Here is a 23,976-nt window from a genome sequence, read left to right on the forward strand (position 1 = left end):
ATGACCAAACAGCACCAGCAGATAAACCATCTGTGCAGCCACACATGTGGTTCCATCCTTCAGACCCGTGCTTACAAGAACTTTAAAGGAGTGAATTCTTCTGCAGGTTCATGGAGCCACCTATACTCCCTTCGGTTTCATTTATCACTGAAAAAGAAAAAGGTTTTAAATACCTAATGAAGTAATACTGAGCTGCAATAATTTCTAAAAAGTGCCATACATAGATTGCCTTTTCTTCTCTTTTTTTTTTTTCCTTTTTAAGTAATACAGCCTGAGTTAAAACTTGCAGCTTTGTGATAGAAGACAAACTTTAGTATTCTAACCAGGTATAAAAAAAAATACTATTAAAGGCTAGTAGTTATGCTGCCTTTATTTCCGACAAGCATTTTCTATTCTATTCTATGTCATCCCTGTTGCAGAGATCTATGATTGAAAATAAAAAAGAAGTGTAGTAGTATTAGGTGGATATGAATTTTAGTTTGTCTTACAAATGATTAAAAGCTATTCCAAATCTCATTATTAGCGTACCCAGCTTTATGTACTGCTGTTCATTTCTTTTTGGTTCATATTTGTCTTTGTGCATTTCTGATCTCTGCAGTTCCTGCAGACAATTACTACAGTGTTTTTCTGCAGGGTTGCTAATAGTGTTGGGAAGCAGATTTTACATGATCTTGAAAGAGTTCAGTTTGCATTAGAAAGGTACATTCTCCATCCGCATGATATGACTAAAAGCTGTAAAGAGAACTCTGTAATACCAATAAAACTGCAGCAGGTGGCACTAGAAGGAGGGTTAACCAGGGCCATGTGGCAGAAGAGGGGATGAAGAAAACAGAAATGAAGAGGAGAACATGAACGGAAATGGTTCAAATTTGCATTTATTTCTTTCTAGTTTCCTGCAACAAGAATAAAGTGTCACAGCTGGTTGGATATAGAAAATGCTGGCTTGTTGGAGCTGGGTTAGTGAAAAGCGAGATCAAGAAGGTAATAAATGAATAGCTAATTTCCAGTTTGGTTGATGGTTTCTGAGGACTTCATTGGGAACAAGGAATTTACCAGGGAGGACTAAAACAAGTATTTTCACTCAGCCAGTATTGATCGTGTTGACTTCTCTTACTTCTATGTTTGTGTTTTGCTAACAAATATTAATTTATTACATTTGTTGTCATTCAATTATGTATAGTGAATATCTATGATACACTGAAAATGTAAATAATTGTTCTCTTATAAAGCTGACGTTCTACTACAGGTAAAGGAAAGTGCTTTTGCTGGCCTATAGCTTATAACTGCCCTATATCCTTATCATCTTTTTCAATTGTTTTACAACTAATAAGCAGATCACAGTAGTACTAGGAGTACAGTTAACATGAATTTAAAAGTGCTACCTCTTCATAGACAAAAAGTCACACTGCGAATAATTTTGAAGAATTATTTTTCTAGTAGTTTTAGTCTACTAAGAAACAGGACATGATTACAAAGTCCTTCATTTGCAAATGAAGACTGGCAGTACCTAAATAAAATTATTTGAATTTTGCAAACCCAAATTTTGCAGATGTTTCCACTGTGAGGATGAATCTATAACAATGCATCATCATTATGCTGTGGAACTTGCAGTCTTTCTAATTAATACATACAAGCAGATCTGCTAGGAAAGATCCTCTATTACATTTCAAAGAGATGTAAAATGAATAAGACTCTTGGCATGCAGGTGAAATTTCAGAGGCAAGACTTCAGAAAGAAAACAAAATACTAAAAGAGTGAGGAAAATAAAACAGGTTAATCAGAAAAGATGCTTGTAAAGAAGTTGTGCAGTCAAACAGGAACAGGAAAGATTTGTCCGAGTTCCACAAAGAGGAGCTCAGAAGCTAATGAAAACATGGACATTGTATGGAAGAGAAAGGGAGATGAGATGCTGGAACAGAGAGATAAGATTACGTGAGCAGAAACATTTCATGGATGCAGGAGGGAGATACGTTATGAAGCCAAAGCAGAGGGGAGGTTGCAATATTGTAGGTGAATCAAGCTATGCACTTTTTAGATAACATAGCTTCATCCTTGGATAAAGATGATGATTAACTTGACATTCTAGATACATACTGTTGTATAGACTTCTGTCTATCCACACATAAACATATATACACATTTCAGCATATTTTGCTCTAAGATTGGCTTTTCCATAATTATAAAAGTATATTGCTACATTGCATTACAATGCACTATATATTGTATAGTACAATATACCAAACTATTAATTGACTTGTAATTTACTTAAAAAAAAATTAAAAATCCTCTGACCTTTCTCTATAGGATATTCCTTTTTGGTAACTGTAAAGTATTTTGGTGACTGACAAATATTTGCCCACAACAGCACTGGCCTTTTTACTGAATTTCCATTACATTACCAGAATAATAATTCTTTTTAATTCTGGGCCCTGGGGTCCTTAGAGCTATTCCTAAAGAACATCACTCTATAGATAAAGTCCTTGTCAAGATTTTATATGATATTTTTCCTATTTTTAAGCATGAAATTTTGTGGAGTTGCAGAGTCCAGGACCATCTCATGAGATATACTTTAAAAATGGGATGCAGCACAGGTAACATTTTTATGCTCATATTAATTTAGTCAGAAGGTCAATAGTAACTGAAGGAAGTATATGACAAAGAAAGCCAGCTTATAGACAAGTTACTCTGTAGTTGTACTGACAACTGGAAATCCAGTTTAGAATTGAAAGCTAGAAGGCAGGTTATGATCCAAATAATCTTTAATGCAGTTTCTCCATGCCTTTTTTATTTTCAACTAAAAGTTGTCACAGAGGAGAGGAAGACCAAATGCACAATAGATTATTTTGACTTCTCCTGAATCTTTCTGGCCAGTATGGTAATTTAGAAACAAGCCTTTTTAATCTTAATCAAGCTGGCTGTTTTTTAAAAGATCGTTACCAAGAACTACATTTAGCACCTTTTGAAATACATCTATATATTGAGCATTTTTATGTTTGATGTTTTGGCTTAGCCTTGAGTATATTTTTGTAAAACCTAAATTAGTCTGGCTAAGGTAGCATCAAACTGAAACACAGCTTACTCTTCCTTCTCTGTTTGAATCTTTCAGGGGCTGAGGAAGTTATTTAAATAAGCAACTAAAGCTTTGAAGCTTCTCAGGCTTAATTCACAGTTCATCTGTGTTCTGTAGTTGTTCCTGACACCAGAGTGTTCTACAAGGCAATTTGCATTAAATGCCATAGTCTCTGCAACGTGCGAGAAGGAAACTCATGGTGTGTAGTATCTGACCCACAGATGTGAGAATCCTTTTGGATGGAAACAGTTGTTGGTATATCTGAGCTCCTAAACAGTTCACAGGAAGTAGGAAAAAAATTTTGGGCCACTGGGCTGAATGTGTAATTTCTAAGTCTGCTCATTATGCACCTGACAGTAATTTATTTAACAGTCCTTATTTAGTGCATTGTCATAGTAATTTCTTCCAAAATATAAAGGCAGTCTGTATATACTTCTGGAAGTCCTGCAGAAGTAGCAGTGATGGAGCCACCAATGTGGTCCTTTAATGCAGTCTTTGCCCTCCTTATTCACAGAATCACAAAATGGTCTGGGTTGGAAGGAGCTTCTGGCATCTAGTCCAACCCCCTGCTAAAGCAGATTCCAACTACAGCATGTTGCACAGGAGTGCGTCCAGGTGGGTTTTGAATATTTACAGAGAAAGAAAATCCATATCATCTTTGGGAAGCCTGATTCAGTGTGCTGTCACTCTCAAAGAAAGTTCTTCCTCATGTTCATGTCAGAAATTTGCTAATAAGTGGCTTATTACTTATACTTGTGGACTGTATCTTTTCTACAGTTAACATACACAGCAATTTAGACTGTTTTGCAAAAAAGCATGTTTCAGATATGGTTTAACTATAATGACCTAAAATTCCTCTGAAGTGTTTTCCCAAATCAAGCTCTTTCCCAATGTAAATTAAGTACAAACATTGGGACAGTTTTAAACAGCTTCCTCTTTGCAGAAGTATAGAAAGCAAAATTTACTTTATGTCGGTATTTGGAGGCTAAGTTATTTTGGGGAAACTCGGCACAATCACATATTTATAAGTGTTTGCTCTTAGGAGCTGAGAATTTAATTCTTTAATGTCAGCATTAATAACCATAAATCTGAAGAGGGACATCCGTAGTGCATTTATCTGAGGAGCAGCCGATCATTTGGTCCTACACTCATTTGATAAGTAAAGGCTGACTGCTCCTTTTCCTCATAAGCTCAGGTTCTCCACTACAGTCAAAATGTGTTCATTCAAAAAAAAAAAAAAAAAAAATGCAGAACTGAAAGTGTAAAAACCATGCTGAAAAACAGCGGAGGAACTGCAGCAAGCACAGCCAGTGCTCTGCCCCGCCTCCCCGCCAGAAAAAAAGAAAGAATAAATAATAAAAATACTGAAAATATAATGACAGAGCAGCGGGCAGGGACAGCACCCCTAAGCGATGTGCCTCAGCGGTCATGTGTTGGCTGCTCTACCTTATTGTCTGGCTTTCAGCAGACCATCACACTTCCCACCTGCCGCCACCAGGGGTGTCCAGGGCGCGCGGAGAGCGGGAGCCTCCCGTCACCGCGCCGCGCAGGGAAGTCTGGCAGTTTAGCCTTGAGTGATTCCGTGAAACTGAGGGAAGAGGTTCTCGCCGCTGCTCTTCAGAGGCTGCGGTCGTGAGAGGGAAAAGCAGATTCGGAGGCGTGTGCGTGTGTGTGAGCAGACGCGGGGTGCGTTTGGGTGAGGTATCTGCGTGAGAAGGCAGAGACGGAAGGAGGAGGCAGGAGCAGGACTGAAGTGTAGAGCAGCTGTTTCCTAATACTCCGGTTCTTTTGGGTGCCTCGGTGAATGTGAACATGGATTCTGTCACTGAAATCTTCTTGATGCTGCTGTTTCTGCTCTCTGCTCGTGACTGGCACACGGCAGTGGCGGGGGATAAATGTAAGTATTGCCTGTGATTTAAAACTCAATCCAGAGCGATTTGAAAACTTCTGGGATATTTTATTTGCATTTAGAATAGAAATAATTTGTGAGGAAAATGCTTGCAGCTTTGAAATCATGGCAGCAAGTTACTAGGCTGAAAATGTTCTAAAATCCTGCTATAGATTTTTGTAATGAGTCTGCACAGAATATTGTTTATGAAGCTTACAGTCTGAGAGTATCTGAAAGCAGCATTTTACTAAGGGATGCATGTTCAGCTCCATTTTAATTTCTATTTTCTATTTACAAAAGTGCAGCATTTTTCAAGGAATTGTGTCTTACGTGGAAATTACTGGCACATTTCTTTTGTGTACTGTTTCAGCTTGATTTTTAGCAATTCATAATTTTGAAAGAAATATCTGCATCTCCTGACACTCAAATAACTCTGATAAACATTACTATGCAGTTCAAGAGCAGTACAACTCTAACAAGGAAAAATGTGGATAGCAAGATTTTATGCTTTTTTTTTTTTTATTGCTTAGGCAATATTCTTCATGCGTGACTAAAGAAGAGAAGGCTGTCAGTTCCAGCAGAAAGTTTTTTCAAAAATTAGTAATTCATAGTTAGGCAGTAGGGTGGTATTGCAGAATAAAGATAGTGATTACAGTTTTAAAGACAATATGCTCTCTAGGAGACAAGTCTGACATACCTGAAAATCTGTTTTCAGCGTTAATTAGATTAATTGTCTTAAAATTAAAAAAAAGAAAAAACAAGAAAGTAATTTTTAAGGGATTTTTCAGTCAGTAATAGTTCTGAGCTATTCTAGTTCCATTTGGTTCAGATTCAGCAAGCTGAAGAATTTCATTTTGTATACATGTGGTAGAACAGTTGCCTAAAATCCAGATGCTCATATCCTGAACTAAGCATATTTTCTTCCCTTCGTGTTAAGGCACTGGTTGTGCATCACAGGAATGGGGAGGGCAGGAGCAGTGCCTCTGTAGGAGGAAAGTGCCTACTAAAGGAAGGAGGAACGTTCAGGAATAACCTTACAGCCCAGTGGCAGGGGACAGCTCCCTGGAAACATCAGAGCAATGGCAGAGAAGTTTGAAGTGCTCTGTGGGTCTATAGCTTCAGGTTTTGCATATGGATGGTTTGTAAACTAAATGTGAGCCAGACATTCACATTGTGGCACCACAGTGATCTTGTGCTGTCATTCAGTAGTGATATCTCATTTGATACTCCAGTGCATACTGTAGCCCTAAACATGAATACTAAGTTCCTCTTGTTAAACACCCTGCTGCAGTCCAGCCACAGCTTTAATTCTCTTCATCATCCTGCATTGTACAGCTTATGAATACATCCATTTTCACAGGACCATGATAATTGAATTGCACATTAATAGCATTTGGCACTATGCACAAAACTAAATCAGTTGCTTACAAGGAGGCATATTAAAACCATTGCAGGAAAGACGCATCACACAGCAAAGCAGTAAAGCACTAGAGGTCAGTCTTACAATTTCGGAAGCAAGGTTTGAAGAAAGGGCTCAAGCTTGTTTGAAATACAGAATAGTGAAGGATGAAACAAATCATGTGTGAAATACGTTTACTACTGGCTTTCCTAAATACTCCTCAAAAACAAAGCCAGACTCAAATAAAGTACCAAATTAGTCAATTGAATGAACAGATTTTTCATATACATGCTAGTATTTATTAATGTATAGTATTTTTATTTATGAATAAATCCTAACTTCTATGTCAAAACACTCATCTCAATTGAAAAAGAATGAGCTTTCCTCATGCTACAGGCAAGGAAACTGATTATGGAAAAGGTAAATGAAATTATTTAGATTAAGAAGGAGTGAGTGCTATCATGTGAATATAATTTGGCCAACCTATAAAATATTATTCCTTTTCAATATCTAATGTGGGTAAATAATTAAAACCCCTTTATATATATGTATTATTTTGGAATTTTCTGGGGGAGGTTTAGTTTGTTTTAAAAAATGAGTTTTCATCTCAAGTGTCAAGGTATGAATTTCGTTATTGTGCTAAGTTTAATTAAATGACCGCAGAAGAAAAAGTTTTTTATAATTATTGATTACAGCAGATACATGCAGCAACCATTATCAACTTACTTGAAGTTATTTATTCCTTTTTTCTTGAGAAGTTGACCAGGAATTGAAATCCTTTCCAGTAGGTAGTTCTACTATTGGCATCTCTGTAGTTATATACATTTACAAAACCAGATAAGGTTCAGTATTCCTGCAAGAATTTTGGTAGTTAGATTATCCAATAGGCTGCCAGTCATCGAAGAAAATAAGATCTTTTGTTGTTTTAATTCTTACTCTAAATTTATTTTTCTTCTTTTAATTTTATGATACTTTCTTTAATATCAGATCCTGCATACCTAGGTTTTGGGTTGTCCTTCTTCAGAACAGCTGCCATTAAGAAATGACCAAAGTAAAGACGTCTACACTTCACCTTGAAGTGTCAATGCTAATGTCACGAAGTCAGTTATGTAAAGAAAATTTCTTGGATCAAAACCTGATGTATTCAGAATAATTTCTGTCTTAAATGAATCATCACAGTATTCTTCTTTTGAGTAAAATGATTTTGAATTTCTTAGGTTATCTGAAGGTGACAGAACCTATCATCTAGAATATGAAAGTTTATCTCTGAGGTTTTAATTTGAATTTTTGTTTCTTCGTTTTGTTGGGCTTTTTCTTCTGAAAAGTAATGCTGACATTTCCAACTAAAAGAGATAGTAATTGCTGCTGGAAACTCAAATCTTTCAAGAGATCTGTAGTAGCGATGCTCCATGCTTTCCTTTGCTTTCTTAGTCCCAAGGAATTGTACTTCCGAAGCGGTTGAAAGAAGTGCACAGTCCTGACTAAGTGATTGTATAAGGTCAAGCTTGAGTTTTAAATGAAGGATTAAAGCAAGTACTCCTGTCAAGTTTTTTTCACTGCAGCTAGGAAACATTAATGTATTGTGAACTGTCTCTTCTACAGTTGTAAATCAGCAAGTTACTAAATCAGCCCTTCAGAACTCTGCAGCAACTGGTACTCTAATAGATGCAGTAATTTATTTTTTTAAAACTCTCTAAAACTGAAGTGTTGCACAAAACATAATTAAACCTCTACATACATCAACTCAACTGTAACTAAAATTTAATAACTGTATAGAAATAAAGAGAGAAAATTAGGAACTTTCAGTGTAAATTGTCACTTATTTATACCTACTTCTTTTTGTTAAAACTCTCCCGTTTTGCAGAATCTTTTATTAATTCAGATTTTAATATTTGTACTGCAGTGATCACAATTTCTGTAAATGCAGAAATGTTTATTATTATTATTGCTGGTTTTGCTATTTTTAAATATGAAGGATTTCTTGCTAATGCTACAATATAATACCTGTTCTAAAGCTGAGAGAGAGCAACTGTTAATGATGCTGAAGTTTTCAAAAGAGGATTGTACAACTACTATGTTATGAAATGCAAGTCATTGTACAAGTAATATCCCCAGGGAAGAGATTACTTGGTACAAGGAAAATACTGTATCTTAATTCAGAAAACAATTTCCTTCTGATGTTGGTCATTGATACCAAAGAGTTCCATAGACTATTTGACAACATTATGGACTTGCAATAAAAATATTCTGTAGTGCCGTTTATCACAACAAAGCTATTTCCTTGATTTTAATTTATTTCCTTAATTTTATTTTAAACTCATGAATATTTATCTTCTGTTTATTATTATCTACCTCTGCTCTGAGACAGCAGTGGAGACCTCATCGGAGATCAGGCCATCTCTGGGCAATTGTTTACATGAATAAAACATTACAGAAACATCTAGTATATTTTGCATATTTTTAGTACAGCAACATCAAAAGCTTGTATCGACATCAAGTCTAAGCTGATACCAATGGAAAACTCTATGAAAATATATTTCAGACTTTCAAGGTTGAGAATTCACAGAAGGGGCTTGAGTTGATGATTACACTCAGTGTTATCAACAATTTATATCCTCTTGCTCTAGGCTTGCAAATTCCCATGAACATATTTGTCCCTGGGTTCAGTCATCAGGATGGATGGAGCAAATTTGGTCATGACTGATGAATAGTGACAGATAAGGAATGATATTCCTGAAGTGGGATAGAATCAATCTTAACAAGAAGATGTAGTACGTTACTTGTAAAGTATATTGCTAGTGCTAGTAGTAACATTTGCATTATGTGTTAGGATCTGCTGTGCTTTAGTTAAGTACCAGTTAGGAGTTCAGAGCAATCACTAGCTTCTTAACATCTTGATAATTCTGCAGTTGTGGTCATTCTGCCTGCTCTTGTACATAATAAGTAGCATACATCTGTGTTCATGCATAAGAAAGGCAACCTTTAACTAAGGTGTTGTATCCAATTACCTATGTCTTACGAAATCATGTACATTTCTATCATTGTATATGAGGTACAATGCTCAAGTTTAGTACTTATTTCTGAATGCTTCTATGCATCAGTAGAAAACAAATAGGTTGTCATACATCAATACATCTCATGATATATTTGCCATTATTCTGCCTCTACTGGTTCATCCTCTGCAAGAACTACAGCAATCACAATAGCTTCTAACAAGTTTAGATGGGGAAAAAACAGGTCTTATCTCCCCTCCATCCCTTCTCACCCCCGCTGCCTCCTCATCCCAATCAAGCAAATCAATCCCTTCTCACCTCTGCTGCCTTCTCACCCCAATCAAGCAAATGAAAGAGCACCTGAATGCTTGAGAAGCATTGCATCTTTCAAATATTAATTTTATTCCCCAACCCCCGCAAATGACCCCATGCTTTAGTGCTTCTTGGAAGTTAGAGAATTTAGTGTGTGGTATTGCACAGGATTTGAGCTCTGTTTTGAGGGAGAGTTGAAACTGCTTCTCAAAACTTTTATGTATTTATTCCTTGTTAGTTGCTCTCAGCTAATCGAGTGATAGTGGAAGTGGGTTCAGTGAGATCCATCACTAATTCCATGGGTTCTCCTTTCTAGGACACACCAGGCAATTAGTTAAGAGGGATAAAGAAATACCAGTTACTAAAATTAGTCATGTGCACCTCTGACTCCAGCAGTAAAAGTTTTTTAACAGGTTTCTGAAGCAAGAGTTTAAAATGTCCTTTTCCTTCACAGTTTTCAGTTGTTTCATGAAGAGCGAAGGAAAACCAAAACAATAGTGATAACATTAATTTTAGTAGTTTCCATGCAATTACTTGAAGTTTTTGTTTTCACTGTTGAATATGACTAAGGTTATATGTTTCAGTAGATTGATCTGGTAGGTCTTGTATATAAAATACTTATTTGTAACAAACAGCTTCTAATTTTGGCATTCAAGGCCTGTGCATGACTTCTAGATTAAAAATGAAAGAGGGAAATGTATCTCAGTAGACTAGCATGTTTTACATACATGTCATTATGACAAAAGCTGTCTCTCTAAGCTTGAAAGTAACTTGGAATGTATATGAGATAAAGTGGGTTGTTATGATTAAAATAGTTTTGTTTTATTTGTTTGTGAAAAATAATGCAGCTTTAATGCTAGAGTTTAACCAATTGCAGTTAACTGAGATTTGAACTCTGCAGCGTTTTCTGCCTACGCATTTAATCATTCTTACTTATCTGTTGCTTTGTGTGGTCTATATACCTGCAAGTACAGCATTACAGACTAATGTTTGTCGAACAATTACTCTAAAGCTCTCCCTCCATCAGTTGCAGCCTATGCCAGTAACCTTGAGTCAAATCTGTGAAATGCAGAGAAGGGTTGGTGTCCAATGATTTTGGTTTTCAGAGGACAGTTTTCAGTATTTATTACAAATTACTATTCTGTTGATTAGTAAGCAAAATGTAATGTGGACTGTGAGGTAAAAATAATACTGCTTATTTTCTACTTAATGAGTATTTTCAGTGCAATCATTTGAAAAGTGATTAAAATACTGCAAACTTCTAATATTTTAAGTAGGTTAAAATTAGTAACTACAGAATTATTATTTAAATACCATAGTCACTTAATAGACTAGAGGAGAAAACTACCTCCAGGGTTTTAAATCTCAAAGAGATTTAAAAGAAGGGAGAAAAAATATGGTTAGGGAATCTATCCAGATAGATGGCAGGTCTCATTACTTTTTTATTAAGTAGATCTTATTTAGTTTTGCTCAAGAATAAGCTATTGCTTGTCCTTGATGTTAAAAGTGCCTGTTTGTTTTTATGACAATCTTTCAACATTAACAAGTTTACATATGTGGTCTTGAGGGAAAAAAATATTTGGAACAGAATGTTGCACTATTTGAATTTATACTTATTACATAATATCCTTCCTTATTTGGCCTATAGTCAAAGAAGAACTTGTTTTTCAGGCAGTTATCTGTTCACTTCTAAATCTAAATACAAAGCATTTTTCAAAACCCAAGCTGCTTTTAAAAGTTTGATAAAGATATTTTCCCTGTAACATTTAAAATTTGCAACCAAAAATCCCCTGCTCTGTCTGATTGAGCTGTTTAGTTATTGTGAAAATATACATTTAAAGAAAGTTCTAAACAACATTACGAATGTAGTCTTATAATGTATGTGGTTAGACAGGGTACAAAAATACTATTGCACAGATGCCATATAATTTAATAAATGACTTTACTAGGACAGCAAATGGTATTTGTTATTATTAGAGAAGGTCTAGAGAAGAGGTTTTGAACAAGACTTCCACAGTGTAACACACACTATAAAAGTGATGTTCCAGACAGGCTGAGCAGCATACAAGGAGCCTTTGTTTAGTTCACCTGTAGCATTGCGCTGTATAATCTGCTACATTACATTGGGTATGCTCAATAGTGAGAGGAGTGGGGAGGAGAGAAGAGGGAAAAGTTTTCTCCTTGGGTTTACAAATTATAGTAGAAGTCATATGATGTATACTGCTATAGAGTGTTAATAAGAAAATGCTACATGGGAAGCTAGAAGACATTTTGAATTGGAAATAGCTATAGAGGACCAACAGAAGGGAGGTTTTCCCTGAATTTTCACTGCTTCATTTATTAGCAAATATGCTTTACTTTTGAGATGCATGATGATCTTTGATGGCTTCTACAGAGACAGGAAAATTGGGATTTATCTAACTAAAATTAAAAATCTGAAATGTGGATGTTTGCTTTTGAGCTAGCTATGTTCCCTTTTAGTCATATGAGAGAAAAAATATTTCTTATAGGGAGAAGTCAGGTAGTAGATGGAAAGAAGAAGTAACATGTAAATTTAATTATCTAGTATAAGGCAATTTGCACTATAGAAGTGCCATTTGTCTCATCATTGATTATGTCTCTGAGTCTAGATAACTAGGTCAGCTGGAGGCTTTGTATACATCGAAGCTTACCTGAAATGAGTTGCAGTTCCATCAAAATATCCTACTCTAAATGAATGTTAGAGAAAGCTATGTCATACTGAATGCCTTTTACATTAATCACCTGCCGTATATTATGTGTGTATATATACATAACATAGAATCATAGAATAGTTTGGGTTGGAAGGGACCTTAAAGATCATCTAGTTCCAACCCCCCTGCCATGAGCAGGAGCATCCCGCTAGACCAGGCTGCTCAAGGCTCCATCCAACCTGGCCTTGGACACCTCCAGGGATGAGGCATCCGCAACTTCCTTGTGCAATGTGTGCCAGTGCCTTACCACCCTCATAGTGAAGTATTTCTTCCTAATGCCTAGTCTAAATCTTTTCCTCTCCAATTTATAGCCCTTCCCTCTAATCCTGTCACTACATGTGTATGGTCCCTCTCCAGCTTCCTTGAAGGCCCTCTACAGGTACTGGAAGGTCGCTATAAGGTCTCCTTGGAGCCTTCTCCAGGCTGAACAAGCCCAACTCTCTGAGCTTGCCCTTGTGTAGGAGGTGCTCCAGCCCTCTGATCAACATGTTATAACAAACATGTTATAATTATATATATATATATATTTCATATATATGTATATATACACACAGTATGTTAGTGTTTGGTGTTAAAGCTCCTATAGCCTCCCTTGCATGGGTAAGTGGGTTATTCTTGATTTCCCAAGGGTAACGACTGCTATATTGATAATCCTAGACAAAATATATGGGCTAAGTGAGGAACTGGAAAGGTTCTACTAGTGAGAGCTTATTTCACCACTGAAAAGATGAAATATGCAGGTATTTTGACCATGTGCATTGTTCTGGTAAAGTGAGAATCTTTCTAGCTTAAATAAGCTGGAGATGCCCATTTTACTCACCTGAGATAGTCTGATCTTTCCACCCTTTTCACAAAGCACGATCAACGCTCCATTTAACCCTAGTCTTGTCAAAACGTGGTTTGCTTCAGGTTTTTTTGCTTGCAAAGAAAATATAAATTGAAAAGAGACTGTTTTATGAACAAAATTCTGTGATTCTGTGATTCTGTGAAAATCAGCAGAATGCTACAGTATTTCTTTTCATAAAACATTAGTAAACTAGATGATGGTATCCTGGTATTCGTATTGTTACTTTAAAAACATTTTACTATCCAACATCTAATGGTGATTACAGACTAACCGATATACAGGGCAGGAAGCCCATTTATGCTCCAAGCCAGCAAACTGTGGCTCTCACTGTAACTGCTTTTCTCGATCAATGACAGGATACCTGTCTACTTTGTGCCACTCTGGTTTGCAGTAGTTTTGTAATCATAGTGAGACTTACAATTATTATTTTTTTTAAATGCAGTCTTTAGCAACTAAGATTGTTTTTTTCTTTTTAATCAATGAAAAATGATACTGCATCACAATGTCCTTATTCAGCTAAAGCTCCTAGGGAAATCAATGGGACCTGTGCCTAAATAAATATTGAATAAAAAACTGTAGAAATAATGATCTTAATATTCATTGAACAGTGGTATGCTGCATAGTTTGAGTATCACTGGTCTCTTTATTTCCTTTCTATTTTATTTCCTTTCATTTTGCCTTATTTGAAGGACTCATACAGAAACATGTAACTAACAGGGATTAATCTTTTGTCCCACTTGACAAAAAAATAAATAAGTGGAGAAAAAGACATTTAGAATTTCAGCTAGTTCTTGCGCTTAGGGAATTTATATGCCTGCAGTGAAAAACTGCTGCTCTGTTTTTCTGAGCCAATGATAACATTTAAAAAAAAAACAAAAAGAGAACCCAAACAAACATCAAAACTTAGTACTTTCAGGAATATCTGAATACAGTGAAGCATACTGGAGGCTGCTGAGCTCTGCAGGTGCGTTAAAGTAACTCTTAGTTTTGTCAGCTTGAGTGTGGAAAATGTAGGGCTGTTTTTAAGTAGCACCATGCCAGCATCCTCTGGAGCTTCACTGTGCCCTGCAGTGATTACATATCTGTCCTCAAGCAAAATCTTTCTCAGAGTCTGCTTTCCTACAGAGTAGACACGTTCTCCAGTAATTAGGACTGAGAACAGATCTCTTGGAGAAAAGAGCGATCATCATAAAACATGTTTGCAAATACTAACCCATGAATTTAGCTTGTTTACTTTACGCAAAATATATCTGTAACTAAATATATATCACTGAATATATTTATTTCTTTGTAAAATAAGAGAAACAGAGTCACAGTGGTTTATGGTCTGATTTTATAAGGTACTTTTGGAAGGTCTGGATGACAGTGATGAGCCTGGCACAAGAACGGGATTATGACAGCTTTTTGCTTATGGCACAGTGCTGTAAAAATTTTATTCTAACTTCAGTAAATGATTAAGTAAAGCAAAATACAAAAGGAATTCAGTGAAGTTTGGATTTGATAGCCTCACTGTTACTGTAGGAGATTATCTATGTACTTTCTTCCATTGGGTGGAATATAAGTGCTGATAGGAATAAATAAGTGTAAAACTCTCAAATGCACTAGGCACAGGTGACACGTTAGATGCAACTGTTGCACTGTCCTGAACAAGCCTTTAAGGTAAGTTAGGAAATGTATAGGTTTCTTTTACAGAATATAACTTCTTACCATCTACTCCTCCTCTATTGTTAATGTGCTTTGGGACACGATGACTTCTTTTCCTTTTTTCTCTTTCCTACCCAAGGGCTCAAAAAACCTCATCTGTACTCAACTGTAAATTTGTTTTGACTTTTATGAACTGTGATTATCTGCTAGATCATTCTTACGCTGTATGGTTGTGCTTTACCGTGTCCTGATTCATTCTGCTTGAACAGGAGAACAAAGCATTTAAAAATAGAGACTGGGGTAAAAGGTGGTCGATGTGCAAGTACCAATATGCTCAGTTTTTGTGCCATTTGCAATTATGGATTGTTACGGTTGAGTGCTTTGCAAAATATCTACATCTATTTGCTACCTTGCTGTATACCAGAAGTGGTAGATATCCAAGCAAATTGCCCCAAATTTTGAACAATGAGTAAGGGATGGATTCACAGTTATGCTGAGCTTGATGTCTGTTATGGATACTGCAGCAGAAAGCAAGCTGTTTTTCAGCATCTTGTGCTACATTCTCCCCTATGTTCTTTTATCTCTGCAATGACTACTTAGAGATTTGACAATATTTATTTTTTTTAGCAAGGACAGTAATGTATTCTCTATAGTTATTCTGGGTAAGGGTAGATTGAGAAATTCTAACTGAGAATTCTCTGATCTAACTCTGATCCCCTCTAGTAAAGTGTGTATTTGTGATGGAGGTACTGAAAAGGGTAGTTTCTGTTTTGATGTTTCTAATATATTTTTTTAGTGTCTCAGTGGATGTTGTTCTAAGATACTGCTGCAGGTGCTGAAAATGTATGTTGAGTGGAATCAAGTTATGTCAAATTTCAGTGCGTGGTTGTGCATAGTTGAATTATAGATTGAAAGGCATTATTCAAATATCTGCTGATGAACTAGTATAGGTAAACTGATAGTATCATGGGTCAAAATGCCTTAATTGGAGATGCTGAATATCACGCTCGTTTGTACATGTACATTTGTAGTTATTTATAACTACTTATATCCATATCTTGTTGAATGTTTTAACCACTTAGCAGAATTTTTTTAATGAGTAATTAATCTTTCACATCTGTATTGTTTTTTGATAACAGCAGAGGTGTTATGCTTTTCTGATTCCATATACATATATATAATTTTATATCTAATACACATTATTATGTGGCTTTAACTGATGTAGTACATTTGGAAAACAGCATCACAAGTTGGATATGTCTTCCTTTCTCAGTCGTTCAAGTTGGATGAATATAACAAAACTAATCTTAAACCTGGGAGACCCAGACTCTTGAGGACTGTGGTCCTTACCTTCCTATTCTGCCACTTGCCTGTAAAGAGGTATCTGCAGGAGAATGCAGAGGTGAAGAAGGAGTTCCTCTGAGTCTGCAACCCCACTGCTAAAACCACATTAAAACTACGCTTGCAGTAATGGACAGTTTAATTCAGAAAATGAGGTACTGTTTAGAATAGAACACTGTGAAATATGGAATGTTTCTTAAGTGGTAATCTCTAATAAAATGTGACCAGGAAAATGGCAGTGAGTGGTAAGCACTCAGTATGTTACCATCTTGGAATATAAGTAAGAATCTATTTTGTAGTATCTTTATTGTCTGACTAAAATTATTTGAAGGTCAGTATCATGACACACTTAAATTTCTTCTGATAAAACAATTAATTGGCATTTTTTCTGCAATTAATGTTGGCCGTCACTGAGAGAAGAATTCATATGCCATATCATGGTGTACTGTCTGTATCAGAATGTGGACTTTGTTATGAAGGACTAATTGTGCTATTCCTTCAGACTAAACAAAGTTCTCATTTTCAAAGCCTGATTGCCAGACTCATGCTGGTGTTATCTGAACAAAGATATTCTACTTGTCCAACACACAAGGCTAAACAACAATAAGTGTGATACATGTGGTTTTGGACACCCAGTTACAAGTCACTTGAGTTTGTTTACAATCTTCCTTGCCAATCTTTTATTATTTTCCCATATTTCACCCCCTTGCTTAAGAGGCAACTTCTGTAGGGGCTGGCAAAACTGGACACATCCGCGTAGGCTTGCAGGGTGTAGTGCAAAGTAATTTACAAAAGCATGAAATAAGCAATTATAGAAAAAGAAATAAACATAGGTCAATAATAATGTTCTAAATCAGGTGTCCAACTCACCATGTCAGGTAATAAAACTACTTAGCCAACCAAGCACCACCAGTAGATTGTTTAGTTTGATACATCAAGCCCTAAAGGTGTAGAATGTCACCCTCTATGCTAGCTGATTCATTAGCTACGCTGCTAAAAAAACTGCCTTAGTAAGATGTAGACTCCAATATTGTAAACTTTAGTACTATTTATCTTTTTTTAATTATTCCTTCAAAATCCTATTAATTCTTTAAATCAAGTCATTAGCTTGGAGTTGGTAGGCAGTGTGGAATATCCAATTTATACCTAGCCCTTGAGCCCAGTCTTGGACATTATGTCCACTAAAATGTGTTCCTTGGTCCATATATTGAAGAATGAATTGTTGTAATGCTTCAGTTGTGTTATATTGATTGGCATATTTGGTGGGTTTAGTGAAAAAACAGTCCTGACACTATATCCACAGCAGTAAAATATATTGCTACCCCTCAACAGGGACAGGGGCCTTAAGTGATTGAGGTACCGGTTATTCAAGGCCCATTGACCCCATTTTATCTTTCCCCATGGCATATATAGTACCATTAAATGTAGTTGCATACAAATAGTACAGTTATATGCACATGCACGTGCTTTATAAATGTGGAATGGCTATCGAAAAGAAAGCTTTAGCAAGAACTATCACCACCTTCCAGGACTGTAATTTTTTTCCTGATTTTTTCCATAAGGGTAACCATGTCTGGTACCATAACTGCAGATGTTAGGGGGTGACATTATTCAATTCTCTAGAATATACCGTCATTCTCAAGCGCCATCTGGTTTTTGAACAGGCCATATTGGATTATTAAAAGCAGTCATGTTTTTCATAACAGTTCCCACTTGTTGAAGTGCCTGAATGGTTTGAGTAATTCCTTTCAGTAGAGTGATAGATTGGCTAGGCCCTGTGGCATTGTGAGTTGGCAAAGATGAGCTTATTTCTGCAAAATAAGCTTGTTCTTTGCAAAAGAGAGTGGTTGGCAAGAGGGACCGACTGGCAATGGACAACTGCATCTGGTAAAGCAGATAAATTGGGTGGTGCTCTCAAATTCATATCAACTAAGTGACACCTGGGGTGTTGCTTCAATTAAGAGCAAAAGCATTCCCATCTGCATGTACTGAGCTCCTCGCCTCAAAGGTGTGGCGAACCTTCAGTCCCTGCGTCTGAGGACACAAGCAGCCTTAGCAAGGGCTAATCAACACCCACTAATTGACTTATTTCCTACCTCATCAAGAGGTTTTCAAAAGGTGTAGGACTGATACCTGAAAACCCTTTTTTGGGGAAAGAAAAAATGACCACCTTATGTGATGGGTGGGTGGATGGGCCAGGAACTCTCTTCCTCCACCAAGAAGAAATGTCTTGGTAAGAATTGCATGCTTCTAGCTCTGCCAGATATTTCCCCAGAAAAATAACTACTAACTCAGATTTTTTATTGTTACTTTATAGATATATATGCGCTAAGTGTTAACTGGTTATAACTGTTTAAGCCCTAACACAGCAAGTGAATTTATCAAGGCAATGCCAAATTTTTTTTTAATCTGACTCTTGAATTAAATTAATTACTGCCTCCAGCACTGCAAAATTGTCTCTCTGATGGGCTTTGCTGCAAGCAACGGTCCAGATTCATCTGTTGACCACACATATTAACTCTGTGTGTACCAGTCTCTAAGGAGACTCCCATAGGTAACCGAATTCTGACTTGTGGCAAAAAAATGTGTAAGCACACACACATAATCCTGTAGTCATGCACTGTCGACCAAGTCTGAGACTAGAAATGGATCTAGACACACCGGGGATCCTCTCTGAGGGGATGCTAAGAAAGCAAGGTGGTACATTTTCATCCTCATGACTCAACAGGAGAGTCTCCTTAGCCACTTGTCAGAATGTCACCTCTGTTTAATGTGATAGCTCCTGCCTGCCTTGGAATACGTTATTGTTTCACAGTTACCACCTTGACAGTTGTGGACAGCGCAACAAGATCCTGCTTTGGGAATCTACACAAGATGGTTATAGAATGAATAGCAAATGATGTTTTCAAAGTCTTGAAGCAGAAGCGGACATTTAAAGTTTCAACTCTTCATCCTGCCAACACATCAATACCCAAGATATATTCTTTGACTGGGGAAATTAACACCATTGTGGTAAATGGACTGGCATTTCCTATTGTTAAGGTAGCTTAGCTTGGAGGGCAGGCATTGGATTCTCCCCTGGTCCACAGATATGTGATGTGTCTTCTTTATTATTACTATGTAATAGTAACCTCAGCCTCAGTATCCAGCAGAGTTAACACTCATAAAATTCCCCTAGACCACCACATTATAATTAAAGGAATATAGGGTTCCCCCTCATGGTAAGAGGCTACAGTGGCAGCAGTTTTGTGGGACCTGCCAGAACTTAATTTATCCTGATTTGGCAGTTGCCAAGTAGTGCCTTGCTTTGAGGTTGCAGGCAGGAGTAGAAGGTGGATGCGGATTTACTGATGTAGCCAGAGGCAGTTTTTTGCATAGATGCTAACTTTTAATAACTTTTCTGATATTATAATTCCATTTATTTCTGATTGCGGGGCACCAGCTTGTACTAGATCATTCCATATTTGTTCCCATGTCACCTGTGATGTAATTCCTTTGAGTTTTACTGACTTTTCTTTATTCATCACCTACACAGATGGTCCCAAAGTTACAGCCCCAATTTCCCTCAATGTATTTGCTAGAGTGCCTGAATTACCACCAGGATTTGTGACGGCAGGTATAATCAAGGCTTCTAGTGAGGAAGGCACTCCTTTCAAAAGCTGCATTTTGATAGTTCTTGTTACTGCTGCCCTGTCCGAATTGAATCCTGTAATCAACACGTGAGCCATTGCAGTTATCAAAATGTTCCCTGGAACAGCACAGTAAGATAGATGATAAGCAGTACAGCAAGCACTGGAAGCAAAAAGCGGCCACTAATGAGCACTAGATTCTAGCATGCAGTAAGACAAGCAAGCCCCATGGCAAGCACAGAAGCCTGCTGATTAATAGCTCAACAGCAGTAGCAGTGATAAATTCGATCTGGGACATTCAAGTCAAAATCTGTCATTATCTTGAGCCCTTCATACACCATGTAGGACACCAAAAAGGACTGTCATGGTTGGCAACTAAGCACCACACAGCCACTTGCTCATGCCTCCCCCTGTTTATTAGCAATATGTGCTATTGACCATTCTGCAGTTTCTTGGAAGTGCTCTGCTTGAGTAATAATTAATTTCTTGTGCGATTGCCTTTGGATCTTCTAAAATCCAAAATTCCTTTTCCAGTTCTCTCATTTTACGCAACAGATTCTTGGCCAAGACCTTTAAGACCAGTAACGAGTAATAACTATCCCAATCTTTCCACTAACTTGTGATAAGAGCCTGTTACTGCTTTCCATGCCAATCCATGCAAAGCCGTTTCAGTTGTATGGGGGAGTAACAACTTCCTCATCATTTCTTTCAGGCCATGCTACTGACAGAGCCAGTGTAGCCAAGAAAGCAGTCATGAGTTCAGCGTTGAGGAAAGGGTAATCCTAAAATACAGGGAATCACAGTCGTGACCTCCCCATTTCCTGACTTGGAAACAAGCAGCCATGGCATGCTTGTTCCTGGATCCTGCTGACTGTGTCAAATGCGTGAGCCAGCACAGGCAACTAACACAAGAACAACCACAAAACCACAGATGAAATGTGAAATCCCCAAAGCAGTATCTGAGCAGAGGAACACAAAATGGGATGCATGCAATGTGGAGCTTGGTCTGCACTAGAAGATAAATGAAACTGCTGTTTTAGCCCTTTTGTAAAGGATACATAGAGGCATAGTTTATGGCTGTGCTTTGATCTTTCCTACAGCAGGGCAGAAATCTCAACCACGTTTGATATGGTGTGTTTAAGTTTTGACACCCCTGATGCAAGTGACTTCAGCAGGCTTACAATCCCTCCTCACCAGTCTTCTGTTGTGTTCCCATGGGTCTGCAAACAAGTCTCATAGCAGATGCCTTTATACACTTGACCCTCCACCAATCCTGTGAGTGGTTTCATGGCGCAAGTGGTTTCAAGCAAGCCTATGCTTGGGTACATCTCTCAGCCTTATTCTGCTCCCCAAAGTTGGCGTCTTAGTGCTTACTGGTATTGCAGGGTGGCTATAAGATAACAGGGAGTCATTCTGTCTCTATCATTCTTGCTCCCTTCTGCATTTCGGCTTTCTTGCCCTCCATGCTACATCCTTTCACATTCACAAGTTTACCACTGCAGAGCAGTTACAATTTGAATTCTCCCTTCTATTTTTGTAAATTTGTAGCTTTTTAGGTTTTTTTTAATCGCACTTAAGATGTCTGGTTTTGTGGCTGATATATTAGATTAAAATTTCCAGCAGACTGACACATAATACTGCAGTTGAAGGTCTAGGTTGTGGGCATGGGCAAAACACAGATGTCTATGGCTTATTCTACTGTGATATCTAAAGAAAATTTAAAGTAAAGAGTGATGCCTAAACCAAGTTTTTGAAAGAGTTGAAAAGCCATTCGTTTACTTAGAAATATTTACGCTTTCATAGAATCATATAATCACTGCGTTGGAAAGGACGCCCCTGGATCATCAAGTCCAACCATGGTTTTCTTAATGTGCAGAAAATTATCATAGAAAAAACATTTTTTAGCATTGTTCAGGATCTTTTATTTGGTTGGTTTGTTTTTAGTTAACTGAGTTTTACGTTGATTTCAAGGGTGAGGTATTCTGTAACATGAAATAATGTTACATGATTAATCAAAACTTGATCCAGTGTTGATCCAGTACTCTGACAGTGAAGAGGTATTTTGTAAACTCCCTCCATTCCCGTTTGCAGGCATCAGAAATTCAGTTTCTAGATCTTTTTACTGTGGCTTTTTTTTTTTTCCCTTGGCATATTCTCCAAGAGCTGGAATTTTCTCTGTTTCTGACATGTAGTTTGGCTGCCGAGACCAGCCTTGGTTACTTAGCTCTTCACTGTTTCTTACTATTATTAAGGAATGTGAAGTTTTCACAGTGATATGAGTTGATGAAGATAGATCAGCTTGGAAGTGTTACATGCACGTGAATGTTTGAAGCAACAACTCATTAAAAAAAAAAGTAAGAGCCTAGTAGTCACTTGAAATGTGTACTGCTGGTAGACCCTCTGTAATTCATCATCTTCTGTGATAGTAAATGGGTTTACTCACAGAGGTTGGTTGTGCATGTCAACACACTGCATATACATTGTTACTAGCTCATATAGTTTTTATGCTGCCTTTTGGTATCATAAACCTTCTCTGAAACTCCAGTATTCAAACAATTATGCAAAATGGTAGCTTTCCAAGGACTGCCAGCTAATCCTTGCAGTTGTGGCATAGAGAACAAAAACTTTTAATGAATTAGCTTATTGAAGGCACGGACAATCTCCATGCATCCCTCAAGAATTTTAAGAGTGGGTCCCATTCTGGTCTTCCAGTCTTGGCTGAAAGACTTCATTGGAAACCTAGCTGATATCAGCACCTGTAAAACTGTAGTTTCAGGTAACTTCTGTCCTTATTGGGCAAGGTCAGGGTGGGAGTGGGTTGGGCAGGACAAGGCACCCAGAAAAACAACCAACCAACCAATGGAGAAGGAAGTCTTTATAATTTAATTCTAATTAGTTAAACATCTTAATATTTTTATGCATCATATCAATGAATTTGTTAGGTTAGCAAGACTGCATTTGTAGCTGTGTACTTACAAATCTAGATGTACAAAAGTTACTTTGCTGGAGGTGGGCTAGGGTTGTAATTTTGAAGTTTATTTCAATAAAAATGTTTAGCATGTGTTTGCATCTTTTCAAATGTGCCTCATGCTGCAGGAGCCTCTCTAACCTCTAGTTCATCCTCAGTTTTTACATGGTTTTCCTGTTGATATCCCTGTGTAATCACATATGTGAAATTAATACAGGGCACAAGTAGTATAGTTGCAGATAGCAATGCAGAACCTGATTTGAGAGTCATAAGAAAAACATCTGTTGTTGCTTTTCTCCGTAAGTTTCAGATATAATTTTGATAAACCTTAAGAGAAAAAAAATGCAGCTGCAGAACATCCTGCCTCATTCACAGCTACTCTGTGTTGAGCTCACATCTCTAAGATGTGATGTTGTTGCAAGTGACAGAAAGCTGCTTTTTAATGCTTTTTTTCTCTCATTGTCAGCAGTTTTGACCAATTCTTGGTTGTCATGTCACACCATAGAATAGAGCCTTTTTTTTTTTTTTAATTAAGAAAAAAAACCCACTGATTTGTTTGAAAAGAGGAGATAAACACTCATGATGATTAGGAAAGGGCTGTTTTTTAGTAACTCTTCTAGTGGCAATTAGTGTTCTCTTTATTAGATTAATAGATTCCATTTATAGGATCCAGCAGGACTCCAGATGGAGAGCATTCCTGATTGGTGTCAGCGGAATTTTCTGAGCAAGGCAGGTTATAGAGCATGCTGCCACTGCATGCCTTCTGTAGGTACAGAAACTAGCAAAGCTGGACCAACAGCCAAATGTTGAAGGAGTTTTTATGTGTATTGGTGGATGTGTGCTTCATAGCCCATATGATGTTTCTGCTTCTAAAAAGGACATCGAAATTCTGTCTATTCCTTCTGGCTTAATTATATTTTGCCATAATTACAGCAGAAGCGGGTACCATGGAGCTTTGAACTTTGGACTGTATGTTGTCTGTAAGCTTTCAAAAAACATGGGAATGCCGTCTTATAGATCTTGTCTAGTTCTGCCTTTATCTTTTGGAGAAACTGATTAGACATTCAAGTACATGTTTTACATGTAGAATAACTTTTTTTCTCCCTCTGTCCAATTGCAATGTCTTTGCCTCAGAAGAGTTTCTTGTGATCAT

At 37.2% G+C, this 23,976-nt stretch overlaps 1 protein-coding gene across 1 annotated transcript in view; it reads left to right on the plus strand.

Annotated features, from left to right (window-relative positions):
- The first annotated feature begins 4,592 nt into the window (after nucleotides 1–4,592).
- The window catches only part of CNTNAP4 (contactin associated protein family member 4), a 241,731-nt gene continuing 222,347 nt past the window's right edge, over nucleotides 4,593–23,976 (plus strand). The window contains exon 1 of the mRNA XM_009561651.2: nucleotides 4,593–4,967. Within this exon, the coding sequence (XP_009559946.2) occupies nucleotides 4,883–4,967 (85 nt within the window). The 5' untranslated portion in view covers nucleotides 4,593–4,882. The remainder of the gene's footprint in view (nucleotides 4,968–23,976) is intronic.

Source organism: Cuculus canorus, chromosome Z (genome assembly GCF_017976375.1).
Source record: "Cuculus canorus isolate bCucCan1 chromosome Z, bCucCan1.pri, whole genome shotgun sequence".
NCBI lineage: Eukaryota > Metazoa > Chordata > Aves > Cuculiformes > Cuculidae > Cuculus > Cuculus canorus.